This window comes from Drosophila eugracilis, unplaced genomic scaffold (assembly GCF_018153835.1).
Source record: "Drosophila eugracilis isolate 14026-0451.02 unplaced genomic scaffold, ASM1815383v1 contig_90, whole genome shotgun sequence".
NCBI classification, from domain to species: Eukaryota; Metazoa; Arthropoda; class Insecta; order Diptera; family Drosophilidae; genus Drosophila; species Drosophila eugracilis.
The window spans coordinates 4,888,480-4,915,293 of NW_024573812.1; the positions used below are offsets into that span (position 1 = coordinate 4,888,480).

Consider the following 26,814-nt stretch of genomic DNA (forward strand, 5'->3'; position numbering starts at 1 on the left):
CACTTGGGCGGCGGGTTACAAAGGAGGCGTGGCACGTGAACGGAACCGAATTTCGGTGAAGAGGCCGCGGGGCGCTGGAAAATGACTGACAATAAAATGTTGACGCAGCCAAAGAGCATTATGGATACAGGGTGCTTGAAGGCGATTGGATTAAGTCGATAAGTCGATGATGGTTGGGGTTCTAAAATAACCCCCTCCATGATGAAAAACACAATAACACTGGCAATACCTGCTGGTCTTTGCTTTATTAAAGCCTGACGTTCTTCTTCACATATAGCTTAAGCTGATTGATGTCGAGGGTTTTTCAATTCACACATCTGCATAAAATAAGTCCTAATGTGTTTGGGGGCGGTGGTGGTTTTCATGTTGGTTTTAAGTTTATGGGAAATGAGTGAGTGTGCAAGTTCCATTCAAAGATTTCTGCGGTGGAATAATTCTGGTTAATAAAGTGAGAAGTTAATGCCATCTGAAAATATTCATATTGTTTGGTGTTTAATTTGAAGAATATTAAGGAGACTTTGAGGGCTACATAAATTTAGTTTTTATTTTTCCATCATACATCCATCTATCTATCTATTTAAGAAGGCTTTGATTGTTTGATGTCAAATGTGATTTATTTTTACCCGCTTGGCATTTGATACGAGCATTTTCATAGATAGAATAGGCCTAGAAATAATAAGTAAATCTAGTCATGTCCCAGGGAAGTCCACAACCCAGTGATATGCAGTCCCTGCGCTGTCTGCACTGTATGAAGGTAATCCGCTGTTCCCGCTACGATACCAGTGAGCTGGTGCGTCACATCGAGAAGGATCACCCGGAGATCTACGCTGTAACCTCCGATAAGATCAAGAATTTGCACAAGCTGGCCGCGGACCACGGCATTAGCGAGGAGCGCCTCTCGAAGATTAGCAAGATGACGGGTCTTTCGGAGTCCCAAATGGCCGAGGAGGCGGAAAAGTGTAGGTTTCCCATAGAATGTAATTTAGTAGAATTTTTAATTTTATCTTTAAAAATAGATATGGCCAAGAAGAAAAGTTCTGGGCGAGGTTCCGGTGCTGGAGAGCCTTCAGGATGCAGTGCAGCATCCTCGAAGTCGGGAAAGTCTGGTTGTCCCTGTCCATGTCCACCTGTTTTGGACAAAGCGATGGCACATCGTCGAAACAGCTATCGGACGTCCATCGAGCGTTGGGCTCCGGCGGAGGGACGCATTTTCTGTCCATGTTGCGCATCCAATAAGCGTCCACTGATCAAGGCCGCTTCGGAGATTACGGACAACGGATGCTGTGTGGCCTGGGTGGTATCTTGCTGGCCCCTGTGCTTCCTGCCCTGCCTGATGTCGTCGGATAATAAGGAATACCTATACTGCTCTAACTGCCGCACTTTTCTCGGCATCTATGATCGTGAAAATAGCTGTGTGCAGCCCAGCAAGGAGTTTGTGTCCTGTAGCAAGTCAGTCACGCCTCCGCCCAAAATGCCGCTCCAACCGCCGCACCAAAAATCTTAGATAATCTTTGTACCTTGATATTTTAAATTGTTTGTGTGTATATTTGGCTTATTAACAAAAAAAAACACTTGTCCAAATAATATATTAATATTTAATATTGTAAATTAATTTAAATTTAATTTAAATATTTTGAATTTCTGTTACAAGTATTATAGCAGTTACCCTTTTTCGTTAAAGCTTTGCTATTAAAACGAAGTTTTATAACTCTTAGCTTATTTCTATCATCCAAAAAATAGTAAAATGGCGGGAAAATATATGGTTTTAGTATATCAGGTATTATAAAGCGTTCCCCGTTTGGTCATACTAATTCTGACGCTGGAAAATAGGCTCGATTCGGCTTTTTATGATGGATTTGTCGCCAAACAACCAGATCGAGGACAGAAAACCTATACTAACCGCCGACGGCCTTGTGCAGACATCAAACTCCCCCTTCGAACCGACCATATCGCAGGAGACCCAGACATCCAACGGAATCGGTGGCCAGTGCACGTTGACGGTGGACCAGCTGGACATAGAGATTCTGCCGATAATCTACGACATTGTGCGCTGGTGGGTTGGCATTATGTGTGTTATGGGGCTAATGCCCCTGTTCGGATAATACTGAAAATAGCCGAAATGCGCCAACAAGTGCGCACTTAAAACACGACCTTATATAACCAGGTGTCTTTGTGTCTTTCAGCGTGGAAAAGGATCCTCTGGAGAACGCCGTTAAGCTGCGCGAGTCCCAAGATTGCAATCACAAGGTTAGTTTTTGCGTCATCTAGTTCTCCAAACACTAACTAGTAACTTATATTCCAGATCTTTGAGCTGCAAAAACGCTTTGAATCCGCCCGCGAGCAAATCCGTCAGCTTCCCGGTATCGATTTTAACAAGGAGGAGCAGCAACAGAGACTGGAACTTCTACGAAATCAGCTAAAGCTCAAGCAGCAGTTGATACGCAAGTACAAGGACACAGAGTTCTAGGCAGGCTTGAGGAGCAAGAAAATAAGGCAAGATGGTGCTGCGACTGCTGATGCGCTACTTAGCCAACAACGAGCAGCTCATCCAGCGTATGGCGGAGAGCTACCCCATGAGACGAGCTGCCCAGTTGGTAGTTTCCCTAATGTATCGCACCAAGGACTTAGCAAGAGAGCAGGGACTGCACGAAATGACGCCAGAGCGCTTTAAGTATGTCCAGAGCCTTTAAGAAGATTCTCAAGCTAATAGTTTTTCCACGATTCCAGGTCATTCATCAACATGTTCAAGAACAACGTGCGGCAAGAACTGGAGGGAGTCAAGAAAGAACTCAATAGCAAGAAAAAGAACTAAGGGTCTGTTTTCAACTTGGCCAACTCAACCAATTGTAAATAAACGGCAAGATAAATTTTAGTCAATTTTAGTAAACACAGGTGAATAAATTTTGAAGCCGAAGCATTGAAATCCAAATCCTTCAGATTTTCAAGTGGAAAACTTTCTTTATAAAAATGATTAAAATCATCAGTTTGTGGTCAAGAAAATTGCTTTTATTTGAAGAATTTAGAAACTAGTTTCATCTCCAGTGACAATTCTAATCTTAACTCTGAATAACAAATGAAGATGAATTCAGATTGTCATTCTGAAACCATAGTTTTACAAAAGAAAATAAAAAAGGATTTTAATATTTGCATTCACAACGCTTTAAACTTTATATATAACTATTTTTCGTTCTTGTGAATGAATGTTTAGAATTAAATTCATTTTACATTGAAATTTTTGGTCATGACATAAAAAAAACTTAGTTGAAAACTTTTTTTATTTATAAAAGAAAATAAAACTTAGTTTTACGCTTTTCAATTTACAAAGAATGAAAAGAAATCTGAATTGTAAAGTTTTAAAAGGTTTAATCCGGTAATTCAGATGAATGATAAGAAATTAAATTCAAATTCATGCTGCAGTGACATTTGTCTTAAATCTAGAGAACAAAAAGAATATCGAATTCGGTTTGGCATTCCGCACAATGTACAGTGGACGAGAACGGGACACGGAATAATTTATTGGAGCAAGCGCCCCTTCAGATCAGGATTTCGGGCAGAAGAGTAGGAAAAATAATTAGGTTCTGCCAATTCACTTTAAGGATTTCAAAAATACTTTAGCTTAAAAAACTAGAAAGAACAAAATTTGGAGACGGTCTTAGTCTGTGAGCCCCGCCGACGCGGCATCAGCGGAGGATGACGAGGAAATTTCGCCCAGGGGCAGTCCCAAACCGGACGAGCCATTGGATTGGCCTGCACCACCACCAGGCGGAGTCGGCCGGTTATTTCGTTTCCGCTTGCCGCCACGCCGACTGCCGCCCTCGCGCTTGTCACCGTTCTGCTTGTCGTCACCGGCATCCTTACTACATCCCGCTGCCGCCGAGCTGCCCTGGCCCTGCTGGCGGTGCTGATTATTGCTGCCATTGCTGCCGCCGTTCTGGGAACGCGATTGCATCTTGGCGGGCTTGGGGCGATAAGGGGAAGCGGCTGCATTTGGTAGCGGACGTAGGATGTTACCCACCGCCTTAGTGCGTCCCTCACGGAAGACCAGTCGTTGACCAGCGCGTATGTACTCCGGCTGCTTGATGAACCGGAACTTAACGTGTGCCTTGTCGCCAGTTCGCAAACAATCCCGGGACATGTGAATGATGGAGGCCGTCTGTCGGATACTGCCGCAGTGAACCATGGCCTGGTAGCGGGCCGATATCGTCGTCGGATGGTGTAGTACAAGTATCTCACCCTCGAACTCCCAGCAAGCCTGCGGTTTGAGATCCTGTGACACCATCACCATGCCCTTGCGCAGATAGGCGCGCTTGATCTTTTTCAGTGCAAAACTTGCCGTTTGGCCACAGCGCACGCGTGCCACATTCATCCGCTTACGATGGATACTCTTAATGGTGATTGGCACGAATCCACCCACAGCATCTGGACCCAGCATCAGGCCGTCGTTTAGCCGGATAGTGCCCTGAAGACAAGTGCCAGAGACCACTGTGCCAACACCAGGCACCGAATATACATCGTCAATTTGAAACTCGGCAGGCAGACTCTCTGAGCCGGCCATTCGTGTGCTTAACAGGTTAAGGAACATCTTGAGCAGCTCTAGATTATCACCGGTGACATTCGACACCTGGAAAATGGGGCACAGACGCTCGCTAACGAAATTCGTAGCACTCAGCACGACATCGTCGTGCGAACGAACCACTACCGGCACCTTTCGGCAGCCTTGTGATTTGAGCATCTTGAACAGCAGCTTCATGTTGTCCTGCAGAACGTTAGCTGGGCACATGTCAATTTTAGTGACAACCACAAACACGGGCACGGCTAGGGCTAGGGCCAGACCCAGATGCTCTTTGGTCATGCCTATGATGCCAGCGTTTGCACCAATCTGGGGAGAGGAAAACTCGTTTAAGCCCCGCAAAAGATTTCTAAAGCAAAATACTCACCATTAGCATGCCAAAGTCAGGAGCATGTCCTGTCATGCCGAAGACGGTGGTTTTTAGGTAGCGCTCGTGCCCTGCCAGATCGATGAACGTAATTACCTTGGCCGAGTTCTCACAGATCTTTACCCAGTCTAGGTGGCCGTGGTCCGGCTTGTTAACCACATTGCCCACCCCATCAAAGCCAAGAATGTCGTTACCTACAGAGCTCGTACGTCCACTCTCGATTTCGTGCTTGTGGCGGAACAGTCGTTGCCGGGCATGTCCCCGACCATTGTCCAACTCCCCATGAGTGAGCACGCCTAACAGCGTGGATTTGCCAGCGTCCACATTGCCCACAACGGCCACCCTAACGTAAGAAAACACCGTAAGATTCGATTTTCTGGTATTCAAGCGTTATAACTTACCTTATCTCCATAAAGTCAGTTGTCTCGATATGCTTCCGTATAAGAAATTGCGCCGATTGGCCCTTCTCTGCCCGCCGCTCACGCAGTTTCACCACATCCGCATCTATGTTGGCTGCCAGAAGATGTAGCGTCGCTACGGAAGCCTCAAACTGCTCAGGGTTCAGGCCATTGTCGCTGCCATCTGTTTTGAAAATAGACAACGAATTAGTTGAGTTCGTTATAAAGAAGTTTAGGAGGAATGCCTAGAAGAGATTACAAAAGAACTCACCCTCGCCCACGCCAATCTCATAGATGGTCTCCCCACAATTGTCGGCTATGCGATCCTGAAGTCGCTTCTGGAGCAGCTCCAATTGCTCATCGCTGGGCTGAACCAGGACATCCTTAGCCCGGATGCTGGAGTAATCTACACTCATGGCGGCCATCTGCTGCGGCAGTCCATCCACATTAAAGATGTTACTCCGGGCCGTCTTGATGCCGACGCCTACGGCCACGCCCCCTTGCCCACCATTAGGGGCACTCTGTACGTTATTCATAGTGCTAGTAATTATATGTTGCCTCACTGTATCCTTGGAATCATTGGGATCTGTTTGTGAGTATGCAGGTTGATGGTGATGCTTGATGTTTGGTGAGTTCTGCAAAGAATTAGAAAGAAAGTGCATCTGGTTAGATGGGGAAACTCTTGTAGACTGGTTGCAATCCCGACCTAGCCTACGCCCATTTGGCTCAGTTGCGCTTTCGTCTTTTGCCGTGTCTTTACTGTTTGCATCGCGATGATGAAATGAAATTGAAGAAGCCAGCGACGCTACTTTTATAGCAGTCCATGTGGATGATGAAATCCGAAGCTACGCATGGTGCAATATTCGCTCTAGTTGGGTTATTCAAAGAGAGGCAAAACGAAAGAGAGAGGATAGGGAGCAAGGACAGAGATGCCGGAAATCCCCGCATTCTTCAAACATTTACTAAGAAAGCGAAATTAACGTTATCATTCGTTCTTTTGTAACTTTATATGAAGTTTTTACTTGAAAATTTACATATACATAAGTTACTTTTCAATTATGTTGAAAAAAAAAACAAGGAAAGAGCGGGCTTTGCATGATGCAATCTTTGCTCTAATTATGTTCATATTCTAAGAGAAGCTTAAAAAGTAAGAGAAGGGAGCACAGGAAGTGTTCCACGAAATTCACCACTTTAGTATTTCGTTTGAAATTGTAATGACGAATTCTGGAAATAACACTACTACTACTCAGTCCGCAAAATACATTTGTGTGTTGATAAGGTAAAAAAATAAACAACTGTTATTTTTTTTTATAATAACAAAAGTAACGTTTTTTGTACCCACAGCTGCTTAAAAATAAAGTCCAGATTCGAAAAAGTCAAAAATTAAGTAGATACAACACACATAAAAAAGTCTATCTAGGGTTAAGAACAGCTGATGAGTGCTTTGTATTTGTTTATATAATAACGCTTTGTTGACGTATACAAAGCGCAGGTAAATAGCAACAAATGACATTAGTTAGTACGCATTTCTCGCTGTTTATTTATAGGCGGCAAACAAAGAGAGCAGATAAATGCGTATGTATGTGTGCGCCAAACACATATAAATATGTATTGTATATATGTTTGTACATATGTACTTATTTGTATTCTGCAAACCAAAACAAACACAAAATGTACATATTATTGGTCAAATTTGTGGGCTTTTTATGGAATCGGCGGGATATTGGGGAAACTTTATGATTGCCCATTGAGTAACCGAATAAACGAAACAGTAAATCAGCTGAATTACCCTTTGTAGTTGTATGTTGAACTTGGCAATTAAAAGTGAAAGGATATTTAGGAGCACTGGAAATTAAACGAGACTGTTGCTATAGACACTTACAGTTCATATAGCCTTTTGTGCTCCTCTAATCCGTCTGATGTCCACCCCTATTTAAAAACTAAATGTTTTCAAGCGAATTGTACATAATTTGTTTAGCTTTTCTTATAAAATTGTTTTCGAAGCCACGTACCGCGCGGTGTTGCCAGACTGGTTGACTATCGCAAGTCTACTTATCGATATTATTAATACAAATAAAAAATTATGTTTACAGGTGGGAAGCTTTCCTCGGTTTTATTATTTTGATTTGTTTCTTTCATGTTTTTAAAAAATTTTAAATATGTATATTTTGAAATAGGGTTTAAGTTTTAATGCATTACTTCTAAGAACATTACTTTACAAAGAAGTGCAAGTATCCGATTTATTTTCCTGATATAAATTTTTATAGCATTTACAAAAAATATCTTTTTATCGAACTTATGAATATCTAAAGATTAAACTAGTTTCTTCCGTCTTTAAATATATTTTGTATTTTTAAACGTATAAAAGAGTTGTCTTAATTTTATTAATTTTAGAAAAATACAGTTTTATACCAAAATAACAGTATTTTTTGAATTCACTTAACGAGCATCTCTAATTATGAAGGGAGTAGTGAAGCTAAAATCGTTTTCCGGCCATTGTGAAATAAATTGCCTATAAGAAAAGAGGACGCACTTGCTCATAGCTCAGTATTAGAGATATGGAGAGTGAGAATATAGAAAGAAGCACTGGAGAAGGTGCCGAGTCTGCACCAGTGAATGACTCATCGCCGTCGTTGAATATTTTATGTGCAATTTGCAATGAGTTTTTCCGGTCAAACGACATCATCTTCGCAACTTCCAGTTGCGGTCACGTATTCCACAACAACTGCCTGACCCGCTGGTTGTGTAGATCCTCGACATGCCCGCAGTGCAGAGGAGCGTGTTCCCGGAATCGGGTACACAGATTGTACCTGAACTTCTCTGAAGCTCCAGAGTACGATGACATAGAAGTGCCTAAGATGCCTATTGAGTGGTTGCTCATGGATTTGGACAGGAATAGTTTACCGGACGCCCATCTTCCGCCCGAGGGAGCGGTGCAGTGCGGCACCAACGAGGACGGGTTGCCCACTTATGTGGCCCGAGGATACTACTTAGATGATCTTTTACCCTGCATGTATGTGCCGGAAAAGAAGTCCGCCTTCGGTTCGTATTCCTGTAGGGCCCACGTTTTGCAGGATGACGTGGAGATCTTGGTACTAAACGACTGTGACTACAAGTGGGTACCCGGGGAGCATGGAACATATCCTCCAGATGCCCTAAAGACCGGCTACTCCGAGACCAACGAGCCCACGTACACTGGTCGCGGTATTTACGAGGGAATACTGCGTTTGGGTAAGGTGCACCCAAGCCACAAGAGGATGTACATTCCGCATCGTGGTCAGGAGGTCAACGTTGAGACCTATGAAGTTCTTGTGGTCACTCCACGCGACCAAGCCGAGCGATGATGCTGCACAGCGGAATCTCCTTATGCCTTATAATTGTACGATTCTGTGTTATATGTTTGTCTGTTATATTTAAGAAAATATTGTCTCATATTTACATATATTCTAAACCTGCCAGGCAGCGGTTATAAAATTATTATTATGTAATAATTGTGTATTTTCCCAAAAAATTTTATATTTTTATTATTGTATGTACCAAATACAGTGGATTTAGTTTAAAGTCTTATCACCTAAATTGATAACAAATAATTGATCACTGAAAAAAAAAAAGAATTCATATCATGAATTATTCATTTTTATTCCATAGCAATTGAAAATATTAGGCCTCAAGTTTAAAGTATTGATCTTGCATTAATTATTGCCAAGATTTTTGCTTTTTCATTATGTTACAAAATTAAGTACGATAAATGTTTTTAAAAACGTATTACATTTTTCAAACTATTCTTACTCTCTATTTTAATTCAATGGCAACTATTTAAATAAACGCCTAATCTTGTGGGTTGACCGAAAGAACACCTAAAGATTATCTGCTTCTGGTAGTTCCTTCGATAAGAATGGATGTAGGTAAGATATGATGATGCGAAGTTTATCTATATAAATAGATTGTCTGCTCGTATTCATTTACTGTGAACCTATCCAAGCATTAACAACCAGCCTCCTGCAATTTACAAATTGGAAATATTTTTGTAATCTATAATGGACGTCAAAGATGGAAAAAAACTATCGTTATCTTTCGGAGTGACATGTGCCATATGCACTGAGTTTTACGCACCATACGATGTGATATATTCTTCAGCCAAATGTGGGCATATTTTCCACAAATCCTGTTTAAGGCGCTGGCTTACTGTTTCCATGACCTGTCCGCAATGCCGAGCGAGTTGTCACAAGGAATCCACATCTAGGATATATTTAAACTTCTGCAATACAGAGGACCTCCAGGATAAGAAGCCTATTCAATGGGTTCCATTGAATTATAACACAAAAAAGCTACCAGAAGGCGTTGTTAGAAGTGGTTTCGATGAGATGGGAAACTCCACATATGTGGCACGGGCATACATGAACGACGATATGTTGCCAGCGGGCTATGTGGCCAGGAACAAATCGGCATTATGTTCCTGGGATTGTCAGGCCTATAAGCTCTGCACCGAATTGGAAGTTTTGGTTCTGGCTGGTTGTGATTATAAATGGGTTGCTGGAACAAAAGGAAGTTACCCGGCAGATGCCCTTCAAACCGGATATACTGAAGATGGGGAAGTCACTTATACAGGACGTGGCCTGTACAAAGGAATCATGCGACTGGGTAAAGTGCATCCATCCCATGGGGTGATGTACTTACCGTATGATGATCTGGAAGTAAATATTTTACACTATGAGGTGCTGGTGGTAATCCCTAGATAAAATAAAATATGTTCAAAGAAAACTTTTTGATATCTTATTAAATCTTCATGTTGTAATTTTTGTTTTATTAAAAATGTGTTAGAAGCTATGTATAATCTGATTAGTGTTTTGAACCTACGCATGTTGTGAACATAAAGATTATGCCTAAACAAAAAGGGTTTACATGTTTACATAAGACTATTCAAATAACTCTACAGTTCATGATTCTAACTGCTAAACGGCTCGTCTTTGTTGTTCCAACAGAGGGCCTCACAAAATATGCTTTAAAAATACGTTTAGCTTGTATAATTCGTTTAATAAATCTGCACTGTAACATGACATTTAATATATATGTATATGTATATATTTAGCTAAAATACAAATTTTTATGCTCAACATGCTTTTTAATATTTAACCAACAGGCTTTTTCTTTTCAATAGAAATAGGATTTATTTTTTTTTTTCTTATTTCTTTTTTTCTTGTTTCATTGACTTTGTACTTAGTTTCTACACAGTTTGTATATATAAATATAAAAATGAGTGTGTGACTGTTCTTTGTGTGGGAGTGTTTATGTGGTGTGTTTGTGTGTGGGACTACATAAGACATTTATATATATTTACAAATTGATTGGATCCGATGTTTAATGCATGCATGTTTGGTTTGTTTGCTAATTGAGCCTGACTTTGAGTTTGATCTGATTTGTGATTGGGCAGAATTGGTTGTTTTAGTTTGACATTTGAGCTCAGTTTAAGACGAAAAACGGTTTACAAACAACTCAGGGAACAACAAAAAAAACTTTGAAAAACATTAAGTTTATGTGGAAGTGGCTGAGGGATGACTCTATAAACTATATTAACTAGTTCACAAAAGTATTCTTATGCCCTGACGACGACCTGCTGGTCTGTCTCATTTCTGGGCTGAAAGATAGTTCATGTACTTGGTGGTCTGCTGAGCATTCCGCACCAGTTCGCTCTCCTCTTTTACAGTGGCTGGCTGCTCCTGGCCATGGCCACCCTGAGCTTGCCAGTTCTCATCGTTTTGCGGCTGATGGATATCCGGTTGGGAGCGGCGTGTGAAGTGGCGATGGCGCTGGTGTTGATGTTGGTGCTGATGTTGTGGTGAAGTCTGCTGGCGGCGATCAAATGAGCTGGATGCCTCGCTGGCCAAACTGCTCTGACTACTGTAGCGCGGGAATCGCGGACCATTGCCGGCTCCATGTGTGGGACTCTGGTTATACCTATAGCCAGCAGACTTATCCATTTGAGACTTTGGCGGTCTTGGCAGTGTGCGTGCCCTCGAGGAGCTGCGACTGTTCGACTCTGGTCCATTGGAGTTGTATGCACAGTTCTCATCCTGGTAGCCGCTGTTTATGGCATTGTTGGAGCGCCGCCAGGTATCACTGTGTATTTTCTGGTGGCCGCCACCCTGGTGTGGCTGCTGCATATGTTGCTGCTGCTGCTGTTGTTGCTTCTGGAATCGTGGCGGTTTATCGTAGGTGTTTCGATTGTTGAACCGGCCACCACGTTTGTAGTTGTTTCCACGTTCGTAGTTACTTATGTAGGACCTCTCGCTGCGATCATCGCGATCTCTCTGATCCCAATTCGAGTTAACGATGCTGTTGTAGTTGCCACCGCCAGTCATGTTGCGTTCAATCCGCTCCTGCGAATGTTTCCTTCTGTCGTGGATGCTGTACAGTCGCAAGTTGCCGCCTCCTTCGCTGCGCACACTGTGATGGTCATCGTCGCAGTTCAAGCTGTATCGTCGCTGCTGGTCCCGCGACCGTCCGTTGCTCTGGTCGCCGTCGTGGTTGCGGTTGAAACGTGTCTTCCGCCAGCTAGGCAGCGGCTTGCTCTCGTCCCTATCCTCGCTGCTGGCCATGGATGGATACTGGTCGGAATTGTTGCTGTTAATGACATATATGGTTATTTTATAAATTTTAAATTGAAAGAATAAAGAACTTAATTTAAAATTAAAAATAATATTAAAGGGCAATGTTTCTGCAGTTTTTTTTGAACTGGAAAATCAGGACTAACCTATTTTATAACATTTTAATAATTAAAATATTATTTCAAGTTTTCAAATCAACACAATAACTAAAGAAACGTTTTAAACAACAATAATAAATATTTAAAATTGATAAATAAACACAAATAGAGTAATTTTCTTTACTTTAAATCAAACTATTGTAATTTGAAATAAAGACTTTGAAGTTTGTAAATTGTGGTTAAAATATTTTCCTTGACTTACTTAAAGGACTTGATTGAATCTTGGAATTTTCTCTAAAAATAAATCGCAATTGAGCTTCAGTTATTTTCTGCTATATGTATAAAAGTTTAATTAATCATCATATGTGTATATTAAATGCCTATAAGCTCATCAAAAGAGTGTTATCAGTGATTACTGAATTATACTTTATGATTGATTATAACAACGCTATACAATGTTTTTTGAACAAATTATTATAAATTAAAATACATACTCTATGCTGGTTGGTTGTTGATTCTGCTGATGGTGTTGTTGTGGTTGGTGTGACTTTAGAGGCCGCGGCACTTGGCGAGGTTGAAAACCGCGACGCCGGTGGCCAAGTGCAATGGAATTGGCAGGATAAGACTGACTTCCAGTCTCTGAATACCTATCATCACCCTGTTCGGTCTCACCATAGCCAATATCGCAGAAAGAGTCCTCGCACACTTGCTCGCTCCATTTCTTTGTGGACGACGGTGGATCAAAGGAATCCTGATCGTGGCCGGAAGTGTTGGCACTGCTGCCATTCTCCGACTGCTGATGCTGAAGCTGTTGCTGCTGCGCCCGACCATCCTCAGAGTGATGGTGATGGTCGGCACCGTTATTGTTGACCCCATCTTCCTCGCCATCCTCGACCACCAAGAAATTAGTGTACATTGCCTCCAGGTCTTGACCGATGTGCTTAAAATGACTGTAGAAAAGGTCCAGAACCATCAGCAGCATGGCCTTCACCTTGGGCGTCAGCGCGGGCTGCATGATCAAATGACGGCGGACGTGAAAGAGAAGCATATCGATCTCCGTCTTATGGCGTTTGCGCATGATCTCTCCATTAAGCGTGATCTGCGACAGCACCAGGCGGGCAATTCGAGTGCCCAGCACAACCGACGTATCGTTCAGCTCACGGGTGAGCAGGTCGAGCAGGGATTCACCCAAAATGGTGATCGGGGCATTGTCCGCCAGTCGCACCCTATGATAGTATTCGCCCAGCAGTGTGATCGAGTTGTACAGTCGGTTCTTGTCGTGCACCCGGTAAGTGTCCGCATTGAGGAAGTTCGTCTCCAAGATCTTGAGCATGGCGCTGCGCACCTTTGTCTCCTTCATGGCCAAAGCGTCAAAGTTGCGCGACGAGAAGAGCAGGGCAAACTTTAGCGCTGTGTCGCCATCACCGAGAGCCTTGTCGTTCAGGTACTCCATGGATTCGCTGTAAGATAATCATATACAAAAGTGTTAGAACACATGATTTGCCTCTTATTACTACTATTCAAGTATAAATGACTAATCGTTTTAATACTAAATAACTGCATGATTTCCGCCTATTTTTAGTACAAGTATCTTATTCTTGTATTTAAATGTGCAAGATCATTTCCTTTTTATAGAAATATTTAAATCATAAGTGCCTTTTTATTGTTATGGTTTTCACCACAACTTGCCTTAACGCCCCCATAGTTATGCCCCCAACTTTCGGTTTGTTATTGTACACATTTATACGATAGGTTCGAAGGCACAGCAGCATTATCTGATAAGCACAAGCCACGAACTATTTGCTCAGCAATTAACTAAAGCATGAGACTGAGAGAATCGGAGGGAAAATATTCACTTTGAAATGATTCGATGGCGACGATGTCTCTCTAGCCGTGATTATTTGTATGAAAAGCTGTAAATTTTTAAGACACGCTGACGTCCAACCAACCTGGTCGCAAACAACGAATTCGTGCACACACATACTTACAGCTACAGTGTGTTTCAAAAATATAATATAATTGTAAAATCCCATTGAATTAAAAATTTTAAGTTTGACTAAAAGAGAAAAAATATAGTAACTACAATAGTCAACAACATTACATACATATATGTATATTAAATAACATTTTGAATTTCATGCTTCAAGGCAATTTGAAACCGTCAGAATGAAATTATTGAATAGAATTAAACTTGTTAAAATGTTGCGCTGAAAGAACTTATCTACAAAGCAAATTTAACGCATAAAATAAATTAACGCTTGAACTTTGAGTGGTGTTTCGGTTTCTGAGGGCAAAATACATAAATTTACAATGAAGTAATCGTAGAAAACGTGTTTCAATTTTTCCAAGCCTTAAAAATGAAACATTCATTTTAACATTTCCAATAAGATAATCATAATCTCCTAAAAGAAATCAATTACTCATTTATATGAAGTCATTAATATAGCTTGGCTTTGCGGTTTGAAATGAGAAGGTTGTAACAAGTTGCGTTATCGGAGGGAGAACCATGGTCTTAAAGATTTAATAATACTTAATAATCTTATACTAACGCAACGCACTGTATGTTTACCGGGTATTTATAAGCGAAAAGAGGTGCCAAACATACACACTACTTATGATATTATTAATCATCAATGGGCAAACGGACGGAACGGAACGGATCGAAACACATACCACAGCATCGACTCGTCGCGCACAATGTTGCAGTAGTCCGTTTCGATGGTCTTGATCTTGGAGTTCAACACGATGCCATCGTCCTGCAGATCGAGGTTTCGCATTAGAGCGATGATGTGGTCGTAGGCACAGCCACCTGTTGGAATTTGGTAAGCGGTGGGGCCTGTGTTTAGAATGTTACACACATCTTGCAAACGCGCCCCCTCGCCAACGCCTCCACCACCACCCTGCGAACTGTGACCACTGTCTACTGCACTATTGTTGTAGCTGCTGTTGCCGTAGGTGGAGTTATTGGTGCTGCTGCCGCCACTGTTGTTGCTGATCATGTTGTTGGCCATTTCCATTTCTCGCCGCGATCTCTGCCGATTGTTGTTGTTATCGCACGGTTGTTTGTCTGCCCCTTCCACACACTTCTGTGCCAGTATTTGTATATGTACGCGTAAGTGTGTGCGCTGGTCGACGGTCCAACAAATAAGAATCAGCGTTGACAAAGGTGTCGAAATGCGCACGCCAAATTAAACACCTTTTCGCCCAGCTTCCGCTTTGGGTGGTAGTGTAGGTAACTCACTGGGACCCACGGTCGATTGGAACACAACTAATGAACGATATTAAATGCAAAAAACTATAACTATTCCTATTTATTATTGCTATTCGACGACTTTTATAGTTGTGTATTAGTGGTGGCACCGATGGCACTGTCGCTGTATCGAAAGCGCACGGTGTGCTTTCTCAAACGGCGCGATTGTGCTAACACCGGTATTGATTAATTCCTTAACGATAAATATTAAATAGCTAGATTTTTAATTTAGATGATATAAAAAAAATAAATAAAATATTGATAGTTTTGAGGAAATATTATTAAACACCTGTTTTTTAACCCCTTTGAACTTTAATCAGTAATTTATGAATTGAATCATTTAATAATCGTAAACAAATACAATACATTAAAAGGCGAAATAAGGATAGAAGTGTAAAGAATAGGTTTTTTTTATAAAAGTTTAAAAATTCTGCCCACGACCACACTACCAAATATGTTAAACATATTTAGATATATATTCAGCTTGAAAATAGTTATCGATCAATTTACTGGTGCGGTGAATTTATATTCACGAGGTGGTGAAATTTGCATCAGTCAGCTGTTTTTCGTTAGGCGCGCAAACTGTGCGGCGTGCGTTTTTGTTGTTGTTTTGTATTAACTGTTTTTATGTAGTTAATTTTGCCGGAAAATGTTGAACTTAAACTGCGTTATATGCGCCGAATTGTTTGGACAGGCCGACGAAGTCTTTGCCACTGTTTGCGGGCATATGTTCCACCACAGTTGCCTCAATCAGTGGCTCGATAGGTAAGCAATTTAATAAAAGACATAGTTACCCAATATTATAATTCTATATCTTGCAGATCGAAAACCTGTCCACAGTGCCGCAATAAGTGTACAACCCGTAACATATTTAGGGTCTACTTTAACCTAGCCAACTTAGATGTTAGCCGTATTGATGTGGGTTCACTTCAGGAGCAACTGGACAACGCGAAGTTGTCCCTGAAAATGGTTGAAAAGGAGCGCAGCAAGGACGAGCAGGCGTTAAAAAATCTGAAAGAAATACAAAAGAAATGCCTGTGAGTCCTTTAAATATATTTTTAAAAAAACTGTACTAACTCTTTCTTTGTTTGCTAGAAAAACGGTAGCTGGCCTGGAGCAGAAAGTTCAGAAGAAAGATTTTCTCATCAGCAGCTATGCAGAACAGATTAGCGTTCTAAAGAACGATGTAAATGTCGTGGATGCGTTGCGCAAGGAGAACAAATCCCTGAAAGCGCAGATCCAGGGCATGGAGGGAGTTTCGGCCATTCTGGCGGCTGGCTCGGCGGATGCCGAGCGCCTGCTCAAGAACGAGTCCGATCCTCATGTACTGGCCAATTGGGTGTCGACGCTTAAGCGGGAGCTACGTCAGTGCGAAAGCAAGAAAACAGAGCTCCGAAATGTGGTAAAACTGGTGCAGAACGATCTGCGTAAGGAGATCGAACTGAAACGGTATGTCCACTAAAGACTATATGCTTACTTCATTATTAATATCGGTTTTTTTCATTACAGCAAGCTAGAGGAGCGTGTTTCCCACCTTGAGAGCGATCTTTACCAGGCACAAGAGAAGGTGAGCACGACTTACTTTCACCCAATCCAATTTTCATTCAGTGTTTCCTTTTCAGCTTCAAGGCTTAGAAAGTAAGACCATCAATTTGGACTCTCCCAACGGATCGTATGGTCTTAATAGCAACATATTAGCTCTTAAACGAGAGGAAAGGCGTACCACCATATCACCTACAATAGTGAGTAGTTACACACATAAGGAAATAGCACTAATTTATATTTCTCAACCCCGCAGAAAGAAAATATCAAGCGCATTGAAGAGTCCACCTCTCCGTACCTTAACATCAAATCCAGCAGCGTTGGCTTGGCGCATCTTCTTAATACCAAGGGTAACATAGGACTGGCCAAGTCAAAAATATCACCCATAAAGGGAGTTGGCGGTGTGAGTATGACCAGCGGAACAATACGTAAAACCAGTAGTGATCTCAGTGAAAAGGTAAGAGTATGAAGATAATCAAATGCGATTAAGCTAATAATATAAATTTCCGCAGTACTCAATCTTTAAAAAGCCGCGCTTGCTGCTGGGCAGTTCGAGCAGCACTGGCTTAGCGGCCACCACGGGTTCAAACTTTGTATTCAATGGAATGGGCGGCTCTGAGAAGGTCGATCCCTTCGCACAGCGCGCCGAAGAAGATGGTTTGACCGGAAGCAAACCACCAGTAGCCCTTTCCCGCAATCTCAACCAGCGCCTTAAATCCGGTTCCTTGCGCAACTTTAACCTGGGCAAATAAGTCCACACTCATGTGATTATAAGAGACTTCCCATATGGGTATTAGCGTGCTATTGCTATTGAGAATTGCCGATTTTGTTAGATAGCCAATGCATGAATTAGGCACTAGTAATAAGTTAGCAGTAAATATATAAAAATACAAAAGGCAAATGTGCGATTAGGCGGCAATCTTCTTTTCCGCCGTTCCCGTCCATTCCTCCCGCAGATGAACGCTGCAGCCGAGATCGCGCAATGCCGCCTTAATGTCCTGCTCAACGCTTGGGTGGTCCTTCATTGCCGTATTAAGTAGATCCTCGACGCCGAAGGATATCCAGGTTTCACATTGGTTTCGCGATCTCGACACCATGTTTCGAATGGCCCAGGCTCCGTTCCTCTGGACGATTTTGTGCTTGGGATGGGCGCGTAGAGCCTCTACGATCACCTCGGCAATTCCGGTGTCGAAGAAGGCAGCGCTGTGTTCTTGCACTCGGAGTGTCAGCGTAGTCACGCATGCCAGAGCTGCGGCCACGATGTTCTCGTTGGCCTGGTGCGTCTCCAGCAGTTGCTTTATTATAGGAGCTACCCCCTGCTGAACTATGTGTGCCTTCACAGAGTCATGGCCAGCCAAGGCCCGCAGCAACTTCAAGGCCTCTCTATTTAGACGAACTTCATCCACATTCTGGTTCATAATTTCAAAGACGGATTTAAGGCCGCCAGCATCATCGATAGCGGTACAAAGTTCCTGGCGCACAGCTAAAGTTCCAATAGTGAGCAGCAGATCAGCCAGAACATTTGGATCCTGATAGGACGGCAGAAGTTCCACAAGTGTGAGTAACACCTCCCCAGCTATTTGACGAGCGTGCTCATGGGCGCATCCAAATTCCACGCGGATGTCGTCGTCCAGCACCAGGAAGCGAAACACGGCGGTCAACTCACGAACCAGACGATCCTTACCCTTGCCCAGAAGGGGTTTCATCAGCTTAAGGGCGGGTGTATTCATGATATTCTGGCGATTCATCTCGTGCATAATGCATGCCTTCTGCAGCCACTGAAGAGTCAGCAGTGTGATATCCTGATTTTCTACTTTGAGGGCGAGTAATTTAAGTACCACAGCCATGGCTTCGGCATCAAACAGATCCGGCTGCTTGTTGGTTAGGCTGTTGACAGCCTCCAGAGACTTTTTAATCAGCGATTCATTAGGTGAATCCGCGGAGAGGGTTTCCTCCAGAAGTGTGATTAAGACATCGTGTGCTCCATTTTTGCCTGCTAGCACTCGATGGGCCAAGGATTTTTGACATTCAGTATCCAAGGTAGTCAGCTGTTCCAGCAGCTGAGTCGTGCCCTCCGTTTTTTGACCAATGTATTCCTTGATCTTGTCCACAGTTTCGTTGATGATGGGCTGGCCGGTCTGTGGATTGATGGACAGGTCCTTAATGATGTTGGCCAGGTTGATGCCCTGCAAGAAGTTAATTAAAGTGAGTCACCTAAATAACTTAGTAAATCGACTTTACTTACCTGCGCCTCGAATTGCTTTATGGTCTCCTCTTTCGCTTCCGATGGAGTCATGGAGAATTCCACCACATTCTCCTTCACCACATCATCGAAGGTGTCCTGCGATATAACCTTGGCCATGGCAGTAATTCGTTCGATTTTGGCTATATCCTCAACAGCTGCAGGTTTAACTTTTAAATTTTTACTTTGTTCTCTCTGTCTGTAACTTCCTACACAAGCACCCACACACGCACACGCTGACACAGTTCAAATTTGCTGCATGTGGTCACACTATCGTACTTCAGCTGACTAGTTATCGATAGATATCGATGTAGAATTACCGTTGGACTTAATTCACCACAGAACACTCAAAAAAATTTTGTTTACTCAATTCATAAACAAAATCCTGATAGTTCTTTTTTTAATTACATAAGTCTGTATTTTTTCTTTATGATGCTTCACACTGAGTATTACACAATTACAAAGACGGTTAACCGTTAAAGCGCCTAAGAATAGAAGACAAAAAACACCAATACAGAGAGAGTAATACAGCGGGACACCAACGCATGGACATTTAAGGGACAGGGAAAGCGCCTTGTATCTATGGCTACAGCTTCCAGTTTAACAGTAATGCGGCCTAGCCGAAAATTTGGCAGTGGCTTGCCGCTCATTTTCGCTTTGGTAGCTTGTAGTCGGTCGGCGGATGCAGCTTTAGGTGGTCGAGAAAAACCGGCTGCATATCTGCCCGCCATGATATTTCTTCACGAACCCTGACCGGTCCATCCTTGCAGGTCAGCCAGTAGGTGCTCATTAGACCCTTTCCCTAAAATTAAAAAAGTTAAAAAAATAGAAATATAAGAAATTATTTTCATATTGTAAATAGGTTTTTAAAGTCAGAATTCCAATACTAAGATGTTATAAACATGAAAAATATTATCATTGAAAAGTTTTTGTCACAGCTTTGATCTTAGATAATATCAGCGAAGAACACAGTGCGTATGAGTGATTGGTTTATAACTCAGTGATATCAGTGGTATCACTCATACGTATTGTTGATTTCTTGAAGTACCATTATCAATAAGATTTTATAAGCATAATTAAAATATCCTATACCTTGACATCGATGAGACCGCGGTGTTCGGTGCGAAATCCTCCCACCTGCTGCAGCGAGTCGTGCATCTCCTCGGTGATATGTATCTTCTGGGCTTCGCCGGTGCTTTCCATCCGCGAGGCTGTGTTCACCGTGTCGCCGAAGAGACAGTAGCGCGGCATTTTGGTGCCAACGATTCCTGCGACCACTGGACCTGTGTGCACGCCGCATCGGATCTGGACGAATTCGTCACCGGCCCGGGGAATCCGGAAGAGCGACGAAGCATCCAGCAAATCAAGCGCCATTGTTGCTATCTCACTGATGTGCTTGTTCCCTGCGGAGGCAGCGGGTTGGAAAGTTCCATGGCATAAATTACGCGCATGGCCACAAATGAAATTTAAATTAGCGCAAATCTTTTTTGGGGCAGTCTAGCAGTCAAGCAGCGGGGCGTTGTGGAAGGGTAGCTCTAAATGACTGACTGACTGACAGCTGAATTTGCATAAATTACCGTTCTTCACCGGCAGTCCCGATGCCACCATATAAGAGTCTCCAATTGTCTCGACTTTATAGACGTCATAGCACTCGATGCGTTCGTCGAATACCCGGTAAATCGAATTCAGAAAGGTTACTACCTGTGGGATAGATTTATCATTTGAAGAATTAGGATTTGATATCATATCTTAAAATCTTGTCAATCCTTTAATTTTGTGGGTTATATGGTTTTAAATTTAGTAATAATCTTAACATAGATTTTAAATCCCGATATTTCAACATTTATATTATAATATTTACCTCCAGTGGAGTACAATCCGCAGCTATTTCAGTGAAACCCACGATATCGCTGAAGTAAATGGTGACTGCCTCGTAGAGCTCGGCGGGCACCTGTCAGGGAACCAATTAGACCTGCCTAATTCCCACCCACACCCAGGGACTCACCTGCTGGGTCTGTTTCAACTGCATGGCCACACTTGGTGGTAGCATTTGGAATAGCAGCGAGTCGCTTTTCCGCTTCTCTCGCTTTAATTCCTTGGCCTTCTGGGACAGATTCAGGGCATAAAGCTTAAGGAAAGGGAATTTTTAATATGCGACGGTCAAGCAGAATGGCTAGAGTACTACCTGTATTGTCGCAGCGGCATTTTTCACCAGTATAATGATGACTGGTGAGACTAGGAGCACCACCACCAGAATGGCAATGCCAATGGCCTCTTTTCGATCAGCCTCCGCCAGTGTCTTGTCCACATAATCCCTTTAAAGAAGAAGTTTAGTTTACATATCTATATTATACTATAGTTTTCATACTTAATCATCCTACGCAGAGCCTTTTGGAGTATTCTCAAGTCATCGGTATAGTTGTTCATCAGCTCGTAGTACTCAATGGCACTACGTTCATTCGAAATATTAGGATTATTCTTAATCAGAGTTGTTCCCCTATGAAAATATCCAAATATCAAAATTAAAGTTCATAAATTTCTTTAGTTTCACCCACATCTGTTTGGCGCGATGAAACCTCTTGGTGCTGGTGATATTCGTGTACATATTCTTAAGCATGGGTGCATAGTTCAAAGTTGAGTTGATCATCTCACGGGCCATGAACTCGTAGCGCACATAGGACACAAAATTCTCTGCTGTCAAGGATCCTCTTCCATAGTACCTTATACCAAAGGAAGTGGCTATATTTTGACATTCAATGCTCTTGAGAAGGTTCTTGAAGCCCACAAGGTATCTATTAGATTGAAGGGAAAATATCCATAGCAATTTGTAGTTAAGATAAGTTATTCCTAATGATTAAAGTTTATGAACTCTCAACTTACCGCCAAACCCCACTGTTGTCTGTTTCTTTGATTTGCTCATTCAGATGATGAAGCAACCCACGATTGATGGATGTGTACCAGTTCATAACCTCTGTAATAGAGCTCTCTTCGGGCTCTAAACGCACACGATCCCTAAACTCATTTAGACGGCTCTGGAACTCGTATCGATTCAACATCATCTCCCTATCATCTTCATCCTCGTCCGGTGCTGTAGGAACACTGATTTCGCTCCAGGTGGTCATGTTGTTTAGGGCATGATCCGTATTTGCAAATCTCAGTGTAAGGTTGGCTCTGTAAGGTAACAGGATAAGAACTTTCCTTCATTAATCTCTATTAAATATACCTCTGTTTGCTGCCATTGGTAAAGATGTAGAAGGCTACTTCGGAGCGTTCCAACTGTAATCGAGTGACAACTTTCCCCAAGTCAGTGGCTATGGTAACCTAAGATAATAAAATGAATTATGGAAGAAATTGAAGTTCAATGTTATCAAATAATCAAAAGGTTAATATATATCATTATCATAGCAATCAAATTACAAGTTGCAAGATTACACTTTTTTACGCTGTTAAAGTTCTTAAAATCAAAAGGCGATAAAAAGGTTCCAAATATACACATTATTATCTCAAATATTTACAAGGCCAAGTGAAATCATAAGTTCTTTTGGATCCCTTAAAACTTCCTAAGAACCGGTCATTAAATATTTTTACTCATATCAGCTTAGGTGATTACAATGTATATAAGACTTAATAGACTAAAATGATATGTTATCTTTTCTTTGTGTTTATTGCTTAAAAATTACGTATACGACAAGTGGAACAAGAAAATGGCAAACGTGAAAAACAAATAGATAAAATAACTTTCGTTGTTAAATTTGAACAAACAAATGAGTCACACTCCTTAATTGTAAATCAGACAATTATAAATTATTTTACAATATCCAGCATTTGGGGAGTCCCTGTGTAAAAATGAGGGGATTCTCCTTTCCAATCTAGCCCTAGCAGTTAGCCGATCTGTATGCTTTTATGATTATCAACACGTTGTAGTTGATAACAAGAAGATAACGAAACCTAATCAGACACCAAACTTATCGCTGCCCCCAGCTGGTTGGCCATATAAAAGAGCCCAATGGGCCAGGTGTTGGTCAGTTAGTCAAGATGTTGTGGCCTAAGTTTGTTTGCTTTGCACTGGTTGGTCTGGCCTTTGGCCAACTTTATCAAGTAGCCAGTGAAGAGACCATCTCCATTTGCCCCGAAAACTTCACCCAGGTGGCGGATAAATGCCTTTTAGTGGACAACAAGTGGAAGAACTTTTACGAATCGGATCGTCACTGTCGATCTCTCAACGCTGAACTTCTGAGCATTAAGAATGTCATTGAGCTTAATGCCATTAACGAATGGCTGCCAAGTATTGCACCATATCAACCAGAGTTCTGGACAGGCGGCAATAAGCTGGGAGTGACCAGAAGTTACGAATACTACTGGCAGAGCACCGGTGAGCTGGCTACTTATCTTCCCTGGAAAGAGGGTCAGCCCACTCCCGCCAGCGGAGATTGCCTCAAACTTCTGGCAAATGTCACCATGACTCCCGAAGAAGCCATTTTGAGTGAACACCGACTGACTGTGGCCAACTGCACTCAATGGGCAGGTCACATCTGCCAGACTCCACTGCAAGTCTTCAAGACCCAGCTGTGTCTTAATACCTCTGCTTTCTTCGAGGCCAGGATTCCTGTTTAATACATTCTTTGGAAATTCTGTTAAATGGTGCTGCTTTTAATAAATCAATATTAGATCATTGTAAATAACTTATTTTGTAATTCTTATACTTAGTTAAGATCTTCAATAAATAGATAAATAGATTCCAGTATAACAAAATAACATGATACCATTTGATAAAATTATTATCTTTACCCCCTATTATAATATTCCTAAAGAAAATTCCATATGATCCGTGTGAATTTATAAGTTATCTTATCATTTGTGATTTAAAAACGATTAGGGACTTTTAAGTTAATATCATTAGATAAAAAATCACATTCCTTGAAAACAATCTAAAAACCAATATCGTTTTCTGAGCATTGAAAAGTTTATTAATCGATGACTTCCTTATTTTTTTCTTTGATTTGTTTATAGTGTGTTTTGCATTCTAACTACGTGACCCTATTCAAGGACCACCCCTTATCCCATTCACTTGTCAACGGCCTCCCATTTTCCCGCTTTCCATCGTTTTCCACCTCCTATCCTTCATTGGCGACTGTCGCTGCATAGTTCGCATTGCGTCCTTATCAATTCACTTTGGGCTCCACCTCCTGCTCCGCCCAAGCCTCCTACCCCCCTAGCTTGTCTCATATAAGTATCTACGTACAATATTTTCCATTCTCTCTTTCATATTTTCCTGCAAAGTCTTGGCATTTGCATTATGGATAGATGAAGTGGGCGGTTAGAAAGAATGAGGCAGAAGGAAGAACCAGTTGAGTGCCTGGCTAGCTCGTGCTCGGGAACCCTTCATGGGGACTTGGCCGGCACTTACCTGAGCAAACAAACATTTTCAAGGTTTCTAGCAATGGTCAAGTGAGCATTGACCAGAGGGTGAATCCTCCCCCTATCATCCACTTGGCGTTTGATTGAATCGCCGTAATAAATTTTAATTACGCTTCAAAGACACAATTTCCGGGTCGCCTGCTTTGTTTTGTTTGCTTCTTTTCATCGACGCAAACACTCACTCCGACAACCACCCACTTTCTAGTCATACCCAATAACACACCCACTTTCTTACCTGCGTCTCGATGTCGGCCACGGCGGAGCGGTACTCCAGAATCTCTTGCAGTGTCACCGATGTTTGCACAATCAATGCCAATATTGGTATAAATGGTAGTATTATCATCTGGAAATGGATTCGCATGTCAATGAGTAAATTCTTTCATACAGTGGGTTTTGGGACTTAAAGAAGTTAAGTTAAAAGTAAGTAAATTATGTTTCGTTTTATATTAATATTATACTTTAAACAGTAAACAGTTTTAAACACACTTAGAATCTGGTATTAAGCATTTTTGTACCACCCCACTAATCATTAGAATTAAATTTAGTTCTAAAATTCCTTTTAGAAAGTTTAAGTTATTAAAATATAACTAAGTTTTCATAAAATAAGAAATCAGAAAATACACTTTACATACTCCTTATCACCACCTTTAACCCACTGTGCCATATATTTTCATTTGCCATCAATATGTGCTCTTCTAGAGGAGCCTAGCCTGGTCCAATCTCAGAGTTATCCGCCGCTGATTGCGAGCGGTAAAGGCAAAGGCAAAGGCAAAGGCGACAACAACAGTCAATGGCAGAAAGGGGGTAAAGGCGGTAAAGGAGGCGTGATTAGTCTTTATCGTGGCCCACTAATCGAGACATTCATTAGACGCACTCTGTGGACGCCGAGGCACGTGACTCTGACCAGTCGTTCTAATTAAGATGCATGCGCTGCCGCTAATTTATGCTGCTCCCCGGATAAGTTTTTCCATCTTTTTTCTTCACACCTGGTAAAGCATTGAAAAGTTGCAAAAAAAAAAAAAAAAAGACAACTCACCTGCATCAGTTGCAGGCGCCGACCTGTTTTTATGGCCGGGTTACGGGCAGCGGCATTGCAACATCTTCCACTGCCGCCATTCGATATATCCTCGGAACTAATCGAGCGCACGGAAATTTTATCGAGCTGCAGATTGTGATGTGTGGGCACCAATAGCAGGCCACCTTCGCCCGATGGGTTAACATTTAGATTATCGGTGGCCATCATTGGGTGATTCGATGGGCAACTACTAATGTCGATCTTAACGCTGGGAGTTGGCTTTCTAATGCTCAAGCCCGCACTGCCACCCGCTGTGACTGAGCAAGGGTCAGGGTTCTCTCCGGACTTGTGCGCTTTTCCATTTAGCATATTGCTGATTGTTCAGGCGAGGATATGGAGTGCCAGTGCCTCATAAACACGATTGCTGCACGGAGAGAAAAATGTCACTTAAAAGGAAGTTCTTTCGGCAAGGTGTCACAAACGGGTTAAAAACTTAACCCAAACGTTAGATGTTATGTTTCAAACTATTAGAAAACAAAACAAACTTTATCAGGGAAAGTTAAACAGTTTAAGCTTTCAAAAACAAGTTAAATTGGATTAAATTTAATTAGATTTTCCCTCAGTGTTTTGGAAGTGCAAATGTCACTGTAAATGCTGACTGTACATAATTGTTGCGTGTTCAATTTGTATCTGATAGTTTCACTCCGGCGACACTTGTTGAGTTTCAATGGGGCCGTAATGAGGAGGACGCGTAGAATAATTGCAAAGAATGGCAGATAAGCACATATGGGTGGCCGGACCACGCCCCCCGCCCATTTCGCTGGCCGCCAAACAAATGCGAGAGGACATGAGGACATGAGGACGTCAAAGGACGACAGAGAACGACAAATTTGATGGATGAGCAGCCAAGCAACCAAGCGTTTCCAACAGAATGAAAGGAGGAGGGTTGGGCGGTCTATAGGAGTTGGGGAACTTAGCAAAGGGGTTGGGGCTTTGAGTTTAATTGAAAGCACATTTGATTGCTGCTCCCCGGGCGGAACGCGTCTTTTCGCCCAGTGTAGTGCCAAAGTAAACAATTTGCGCGATGGCTGTCGTTCTACTTTTTGTATCTATGTAGACACTCATATATCCTACATCCTGTGTTGTTTCCGTTGGTGGGTTTTACTTTTCACACACACTTATCATTGACACATTTATTGATTAAAGTTTTAATTGCCTACACACTTGCTGATAATTAAAGAAAAAAAACAAACAAAAATAATAATGAAAGATATTTAATAAAATTGTATCTTCCACAGCTGCAACTTTT

The 26,814-nt window shown here is 42.0% G+C and overlaps 11 protein-coding genes across 12 annotated transcripts; 7 read left to right on the forward strand and 4 right to left on the reverse strand.

Moving 5' to 3' along the window:
* Positions 1-627: 627 nt before the first annotated feature.
* Positions 628-1,608, forward strand: LOC108112391. Its single transcript, XM_017222231.1, has 2 exons — positions 628-959; positions 1,017-1,608. The coding sequence occupies exons 1-2, from the start codon at positions 692-694 to the stop codon at positions 1,502-1,504; spliced, it is 756 nt and encodes a 251-aa protein (XP_017077720.1). The 5' UTR covers positions 628-691; the 3' UTR covers positions 1,505-1,608.
* A 183-nt stretch (positions 1,609-1,791) lies between these two features.
* On the forward strand, positions 1,792-2,483 carry LOC108113104 (mediator of RNA polymerase II transcription subunit 9). Its single transcript, XM_017223579.1, has 3 exons — positions 1,792-2,053; positions 2,184-2,247; positions 2,303-2,483. The coding sequence occupies exons 1-3, from the start codon at positions 1,848-1,850 to the stop codon at positions 2,465-2,467; spliced, it is 435 nt and encodes a 144-aa protein (XP_017079068.1). The 5' UTR covers positions 1,792-1,847; the 3' UTR covers positions 2,468-2,483.
* A 15-nt stretch (positions 2,484-2,498) lies between these two features.
* Positions 2,499-2,923, forward strand: LOC108113105 (protein NCBP2AS2 homolog). Its single transcript, XM_017223580.2, has 2 exons — positions 2,499-2,671; positions 2,728-2,923. The coding sequence occupies exons 1-2, from the start codon at positions 2,499-2,501 to the stop codon at positions 2,810-2,812; spliced, it is 258 nt and encodes an 85-aa protein (XP_017079069.1). The 3' UTR covers positions 2,813-2,923.
* A 535-nt stretch (positions 2,924-3,458) lies between these two features.
* Positions 3,459-7,373, reverse strand: LOC108113103 (GTP-binding protein 1). Of its 2 annotated transcripts, none has more exons than XM_017223577.1 (5): positions 7,218-7,373; positions 5,607-5,970; positions 5,339-5,519; positions 4,938-5,280; positions 3,459-4,879 (listed from the first exon to the last, which is right to left on the reverse strand). In XM_017223577.1, exons 2-5 carry the CDS (start codon positions 5,869-5,871, stop codon positions 3,653-3,655), a joined length of 2,016 nt encoding a protein of 671 aa, XP_017079066.1. In that variant the 5' UTR covers positions 5,872-5,970; positions 7,218-7,373; the 3' UTR covers positions 3,459-3,652. The 2 variants fall into 2 exon arrangements, with proteins under 2 accessions (XP_017079066.1, XP_017079065.1); XM_017223576.1 differs by lacking the exon at positions 7,218-7,373 and adding an exon at positions 6,042-6,136.
* A 404-nt stretch (positions 7,374-7,777) lies between these two features.
* On the forward strand, positions 7,778-9,117 carry LOC108112980. Its single transcript, XM_017223388.2, has one exon. The coding sequence runs from the start codon at positions 7,894-7,896 to the stop codon at positions 8,677-8,679; it is 786 nt and encodes a 261-aa protein (XP_017078877.1). The 5' UTR covers positions 7,778-7,893; the 3' UTR covers positions 8,680-9,117.
* Positions 9,118-9,293: 176 nt separating this feature from the next.
* LOC108112981 (RING-H2 finger protein ATL58-like) lies at positions 9,294-10,074 on the forward strand. Its single transcript, XM_017223389.2, has one exon. The coding sequence runs from the start codon at positions 9,373-9,375 to the stop codon at positions 10,072-10,074; it is 702 nt and encodes a 233-aa protein (XP_017078878.1). The 5' UTR covers positions 9,294-9,372.
* Positions 10,075-10,118: 44 nt separating this feature from the next.
* On the reverse strand, positions 10,119-15,418 carry LOC108112979. Its single transcript, XM_017223387.2, has 3 exons — positions 14,712-15,418; positions 12,533-13,498; positions 10,119-11,956 (listed from the first exon to the last, which is right to left on the reverse strand). Exons 1-3 carry the CDS (start codon positions 15,053-15,055, stop codon positions 10,960-10,962), a joined length of 2,307 nt encoding a protein of 768 aa, XP_017078876.1. The 5' UTR covers positions 15,056-15,418; the 3' UTR covers positions 10,119-10,959.
* A 417-nt stretch (positions 15,419-15,835) lies between these two features.
* Positions 15,836-17,731, forward strand: LOC108113255 (E3 ubiquitin-protein ligase TRAIP). The gene is made up of 7 exons (XM_017223803.2): positions 15,836-16,053; positions 16,110-16,325; positions 16,384-16,737; positions 16,798-16,855; positions 16,911-17,030; positions 17,087-17,287; positions 17,343-17,731. The coding sequence occupies exons 1-7, from the start codon at positions 15,938-15,940 to the stop codon at positions 17,580-17,582; spliced, it is 1,305 nt and encodes a 434-aa protein (XP_017079292.1). The 5' UTR covers positions 15,836-15,937; the 3' UTR covers positions 17,583-17,731.
* On the reverse strand, positions 17,618-19,325 carry LOC108113254 (armadillo repeat-containing protein 6 homolog). The gene is made up of 2 exons (XM_017223802.2): positions 19,076-19,325; positions 17,618-19,016 (listed from the first exon to the last, which is right to left on the reverse strand). The coding sequence occupies exons 1-2, from the start codon at positions 19,190-19,192 to the stop codon at positions 17,739-17,741; spliced, it is 1,395 nt and encodes a 464-aa protein (XP_017079291.1). The 5' UTR covers positions 19,193-19,325; the 3' UTR covers positions 17,618-17,738.
* Positions 19,326-19,718: 393 nt separating this feature from the next.
* LOC108112253 lies at positions 19,719-25,874 on the reverse strand. The gene is made up of 12 exons (XM_017222075.1): positions 25,527-25,874; positions 24,726-24,833; positions 22,296-22,393; positions 21,953-22,243; positions 21,628-21,864; positions 21,441-21,569; positions 21,258-21,387; positions 21,078-21,200; positions 20,934-21,023; positions 20,650-20,773; positions 20,165-20,475; positions 19,719-19,874 (listed from the first exon to the last, which is right to left on the reverse strand). The coding sequence occupies exons 1-12, from the start codon at positions 25,872-25,874 to the stop codon at positions 19,719-19,721; spliced, it is 2,145 nt and encodes a 714-aa protein (XP_017077564.1).
* Positions 23,108-23,827, forward strand: LOC108112254. The gene has a single exon (XM_017222076.1). The coding sequence runs from the start codon at positions 23,108-23,110 to the stop codon at positions 23,684-23,686; it is 579 nt and encodes a 192-aa protein (XP_017077565.1). The 3' UTR covers positions 23,687-23,827.
* Positions 25,875-26,814: the final 940 nt, after the last annotated feature.

Excerpts from the sequence above, each read along its gene's own strand:
- LOC108112391 (XM_017222231.1), top strand. The coding sequence starts at position 692 with ATGTCCCAGGGAAGTCCACAACCCAGTGATATGCAGTCCCTGCGCTGT. Across the intron at positions 960-1,016 it reads GGCCGAGGAGGCGGAAAAGT|ATATGGCCAAGAAGAAAAGT; the intron begins GTAGGTTTCCCA and ends CTTTAAAAATAG.
- LOC108113104 (XM_017223579.1), top strand. The coding sequence starts at position 1,848 with ATGATGGATTTGTCGCCAAACAACCAGATCGAGGACAGAAAACCTATA. Across the intron at positions 2,054-2,183 it reads ATCTACGACATTGTGCGCTG|CGTGGAAAAGGATCCTCTGG; the intron begins GTGGGTTGGCAT and ends TGTGTCTTTCAG. Across the intron at positions 2,248-2,302 it reads CCCAAGATTGCAATCACAAG|ATCTTTGAGCTGCAAAAACG; the intron begins GTTAGTTTTTGC and ends CTTATATTCCAG.
- LOC108113105 (XM_017223580.2), top strand. The coding sequence starts at position 2,499 with ATGGTGCTGCGACTGCTGATGCGCTACTTAGCCAACAACGAGCAGCTC. Across the intron at positions 2,672-2,727 it reads ATGACGCCAGAGCGCTTTAA|GTCATTCATCAACATGTTCA; the intron begins GTATGTCCAGAG and ends CCACGATTCCAG.
- LOC108113103 (XM_017223577.1), bottom strand. The coding sequence starts at position 5,871 with ATGAATAACGTACAGAGTGCCCCTAATGGTGGGCAAGGGGGCGTGGCC. Across the intron at positions 5,281-5,338 it reads ACTGACTTTATGGAGATAAG|GGTGGCCGTTGTGGGCAATG; the intron begins GTAAGTTATAAC and ends TTCTTACGTTAG. Across the intron at positions 4,880-4,937 it reads CTGACTTTGGCATGCTAATG|ATTGGTGCAAACGCTGGCAT; the intron begins GTGAGTATTTTG and ends TCCTCTCCCCAG.
- LOC108112980 (XM_017223388.2), top strand. The coding sequence starts at position 7,894 with ATGGAGAGTGAGAATATAGAAAGAAGCACTGGAGAAGGTGCCGAGTCT.
- LOC108112981 (XM_017223389.2), top strand. The coding sequence starts at position 9,373 with ATGGACGTCAAAGATGGAAAAAAACTATCGTTATCTTTCGGAGTGACA.
- LOC108112979 (XM_017223387.2), bottom strand. The coding sequence starts at position 15,055 with ATGGAAATGGCCAACAACATGATCAGCAACAACAGTGGCGGCAGCAGC. Across the intron at positions 13,499-14,711 it reads CGCGACGAGTCGATGCTGTG|CGAATCCATGGAGTACCTGA; the intron begins GTATGTGTTTCG and ends ATTATCTTACAG. Across the intron at positions 11,957-12,532 it reads CAACAACCAACCAGCATAGA|CAACAATTCCGACCAGTATC; the intron begins GTATGTATTTTA and ends TGTCATTAACAG.
- LOC108113255 (XM_017223803.2), top strand. The coding sequence starts at position 15,938 with ATGTTGAACTTAAACTGCGTTATATGCGCCGAATTGTTTGGACAGGCC. Across the intron at positions 16,054-16,109 it reads CTCAATCAGTGGCTCGATAG|ATCGAAAACCTGTCCACAGT; the intron begins GTAAGCAATTTA and ends TATATCTTGCAG. Across the intron at positions 16,326-16,383 it reads GAAATACAAAAGAAATGCCT|AAAAACGGTAGCTGGCCTGG; the intron begins GTGAGTCCTTTA and ends TTTGTTTGCTAG.
- LOC108113254 (XM_017223802.2), bottom strand. The coding sequence starts at position 19,192 with ATGGCCAAGGTTATATCGCAGGACACCTTCGATGATGTGGTGAAGGAG. Across the intron at positions 19,017-19,075 it reads TAAAGCAATTCGAGGCGCAG|GGCATCAACCTGGCCAACAT; the intron begins GTAAGTAAAGTC and ends AACTTCTTGCAG.
- LOC108112254 (XM_017222076.1), top strand. The coding sequence starts at position 23,108 with ATGTTGTGGCCTAAGTTTGTTTGCTTTGCACTGGTTGGTCTGGCCTTT.
- LOC108112253 (XM_017222075.1), bottom strand. The coding sequence starts at position 25,874 with ATGCTAAATGGAAAAGCGCACAAGTCCGGAGAGAACCCTGACCCTTGC. Across the intron at positions 22,244-22,295 it reads ACCAATGGCAGCAAACAGAG|AGCCAACCTTACACTGAGAT; the intron begins GTATATTTAATA and ends GTTACCTTACAG. Across the intron at positions 20,476-20,649 it reads GGGACTGCCGGTGAAGAACG|GGAACAAGCACATCAGTGAG; the intron begins GTAATTTATGCA and ends CTGCCTCCGCAG.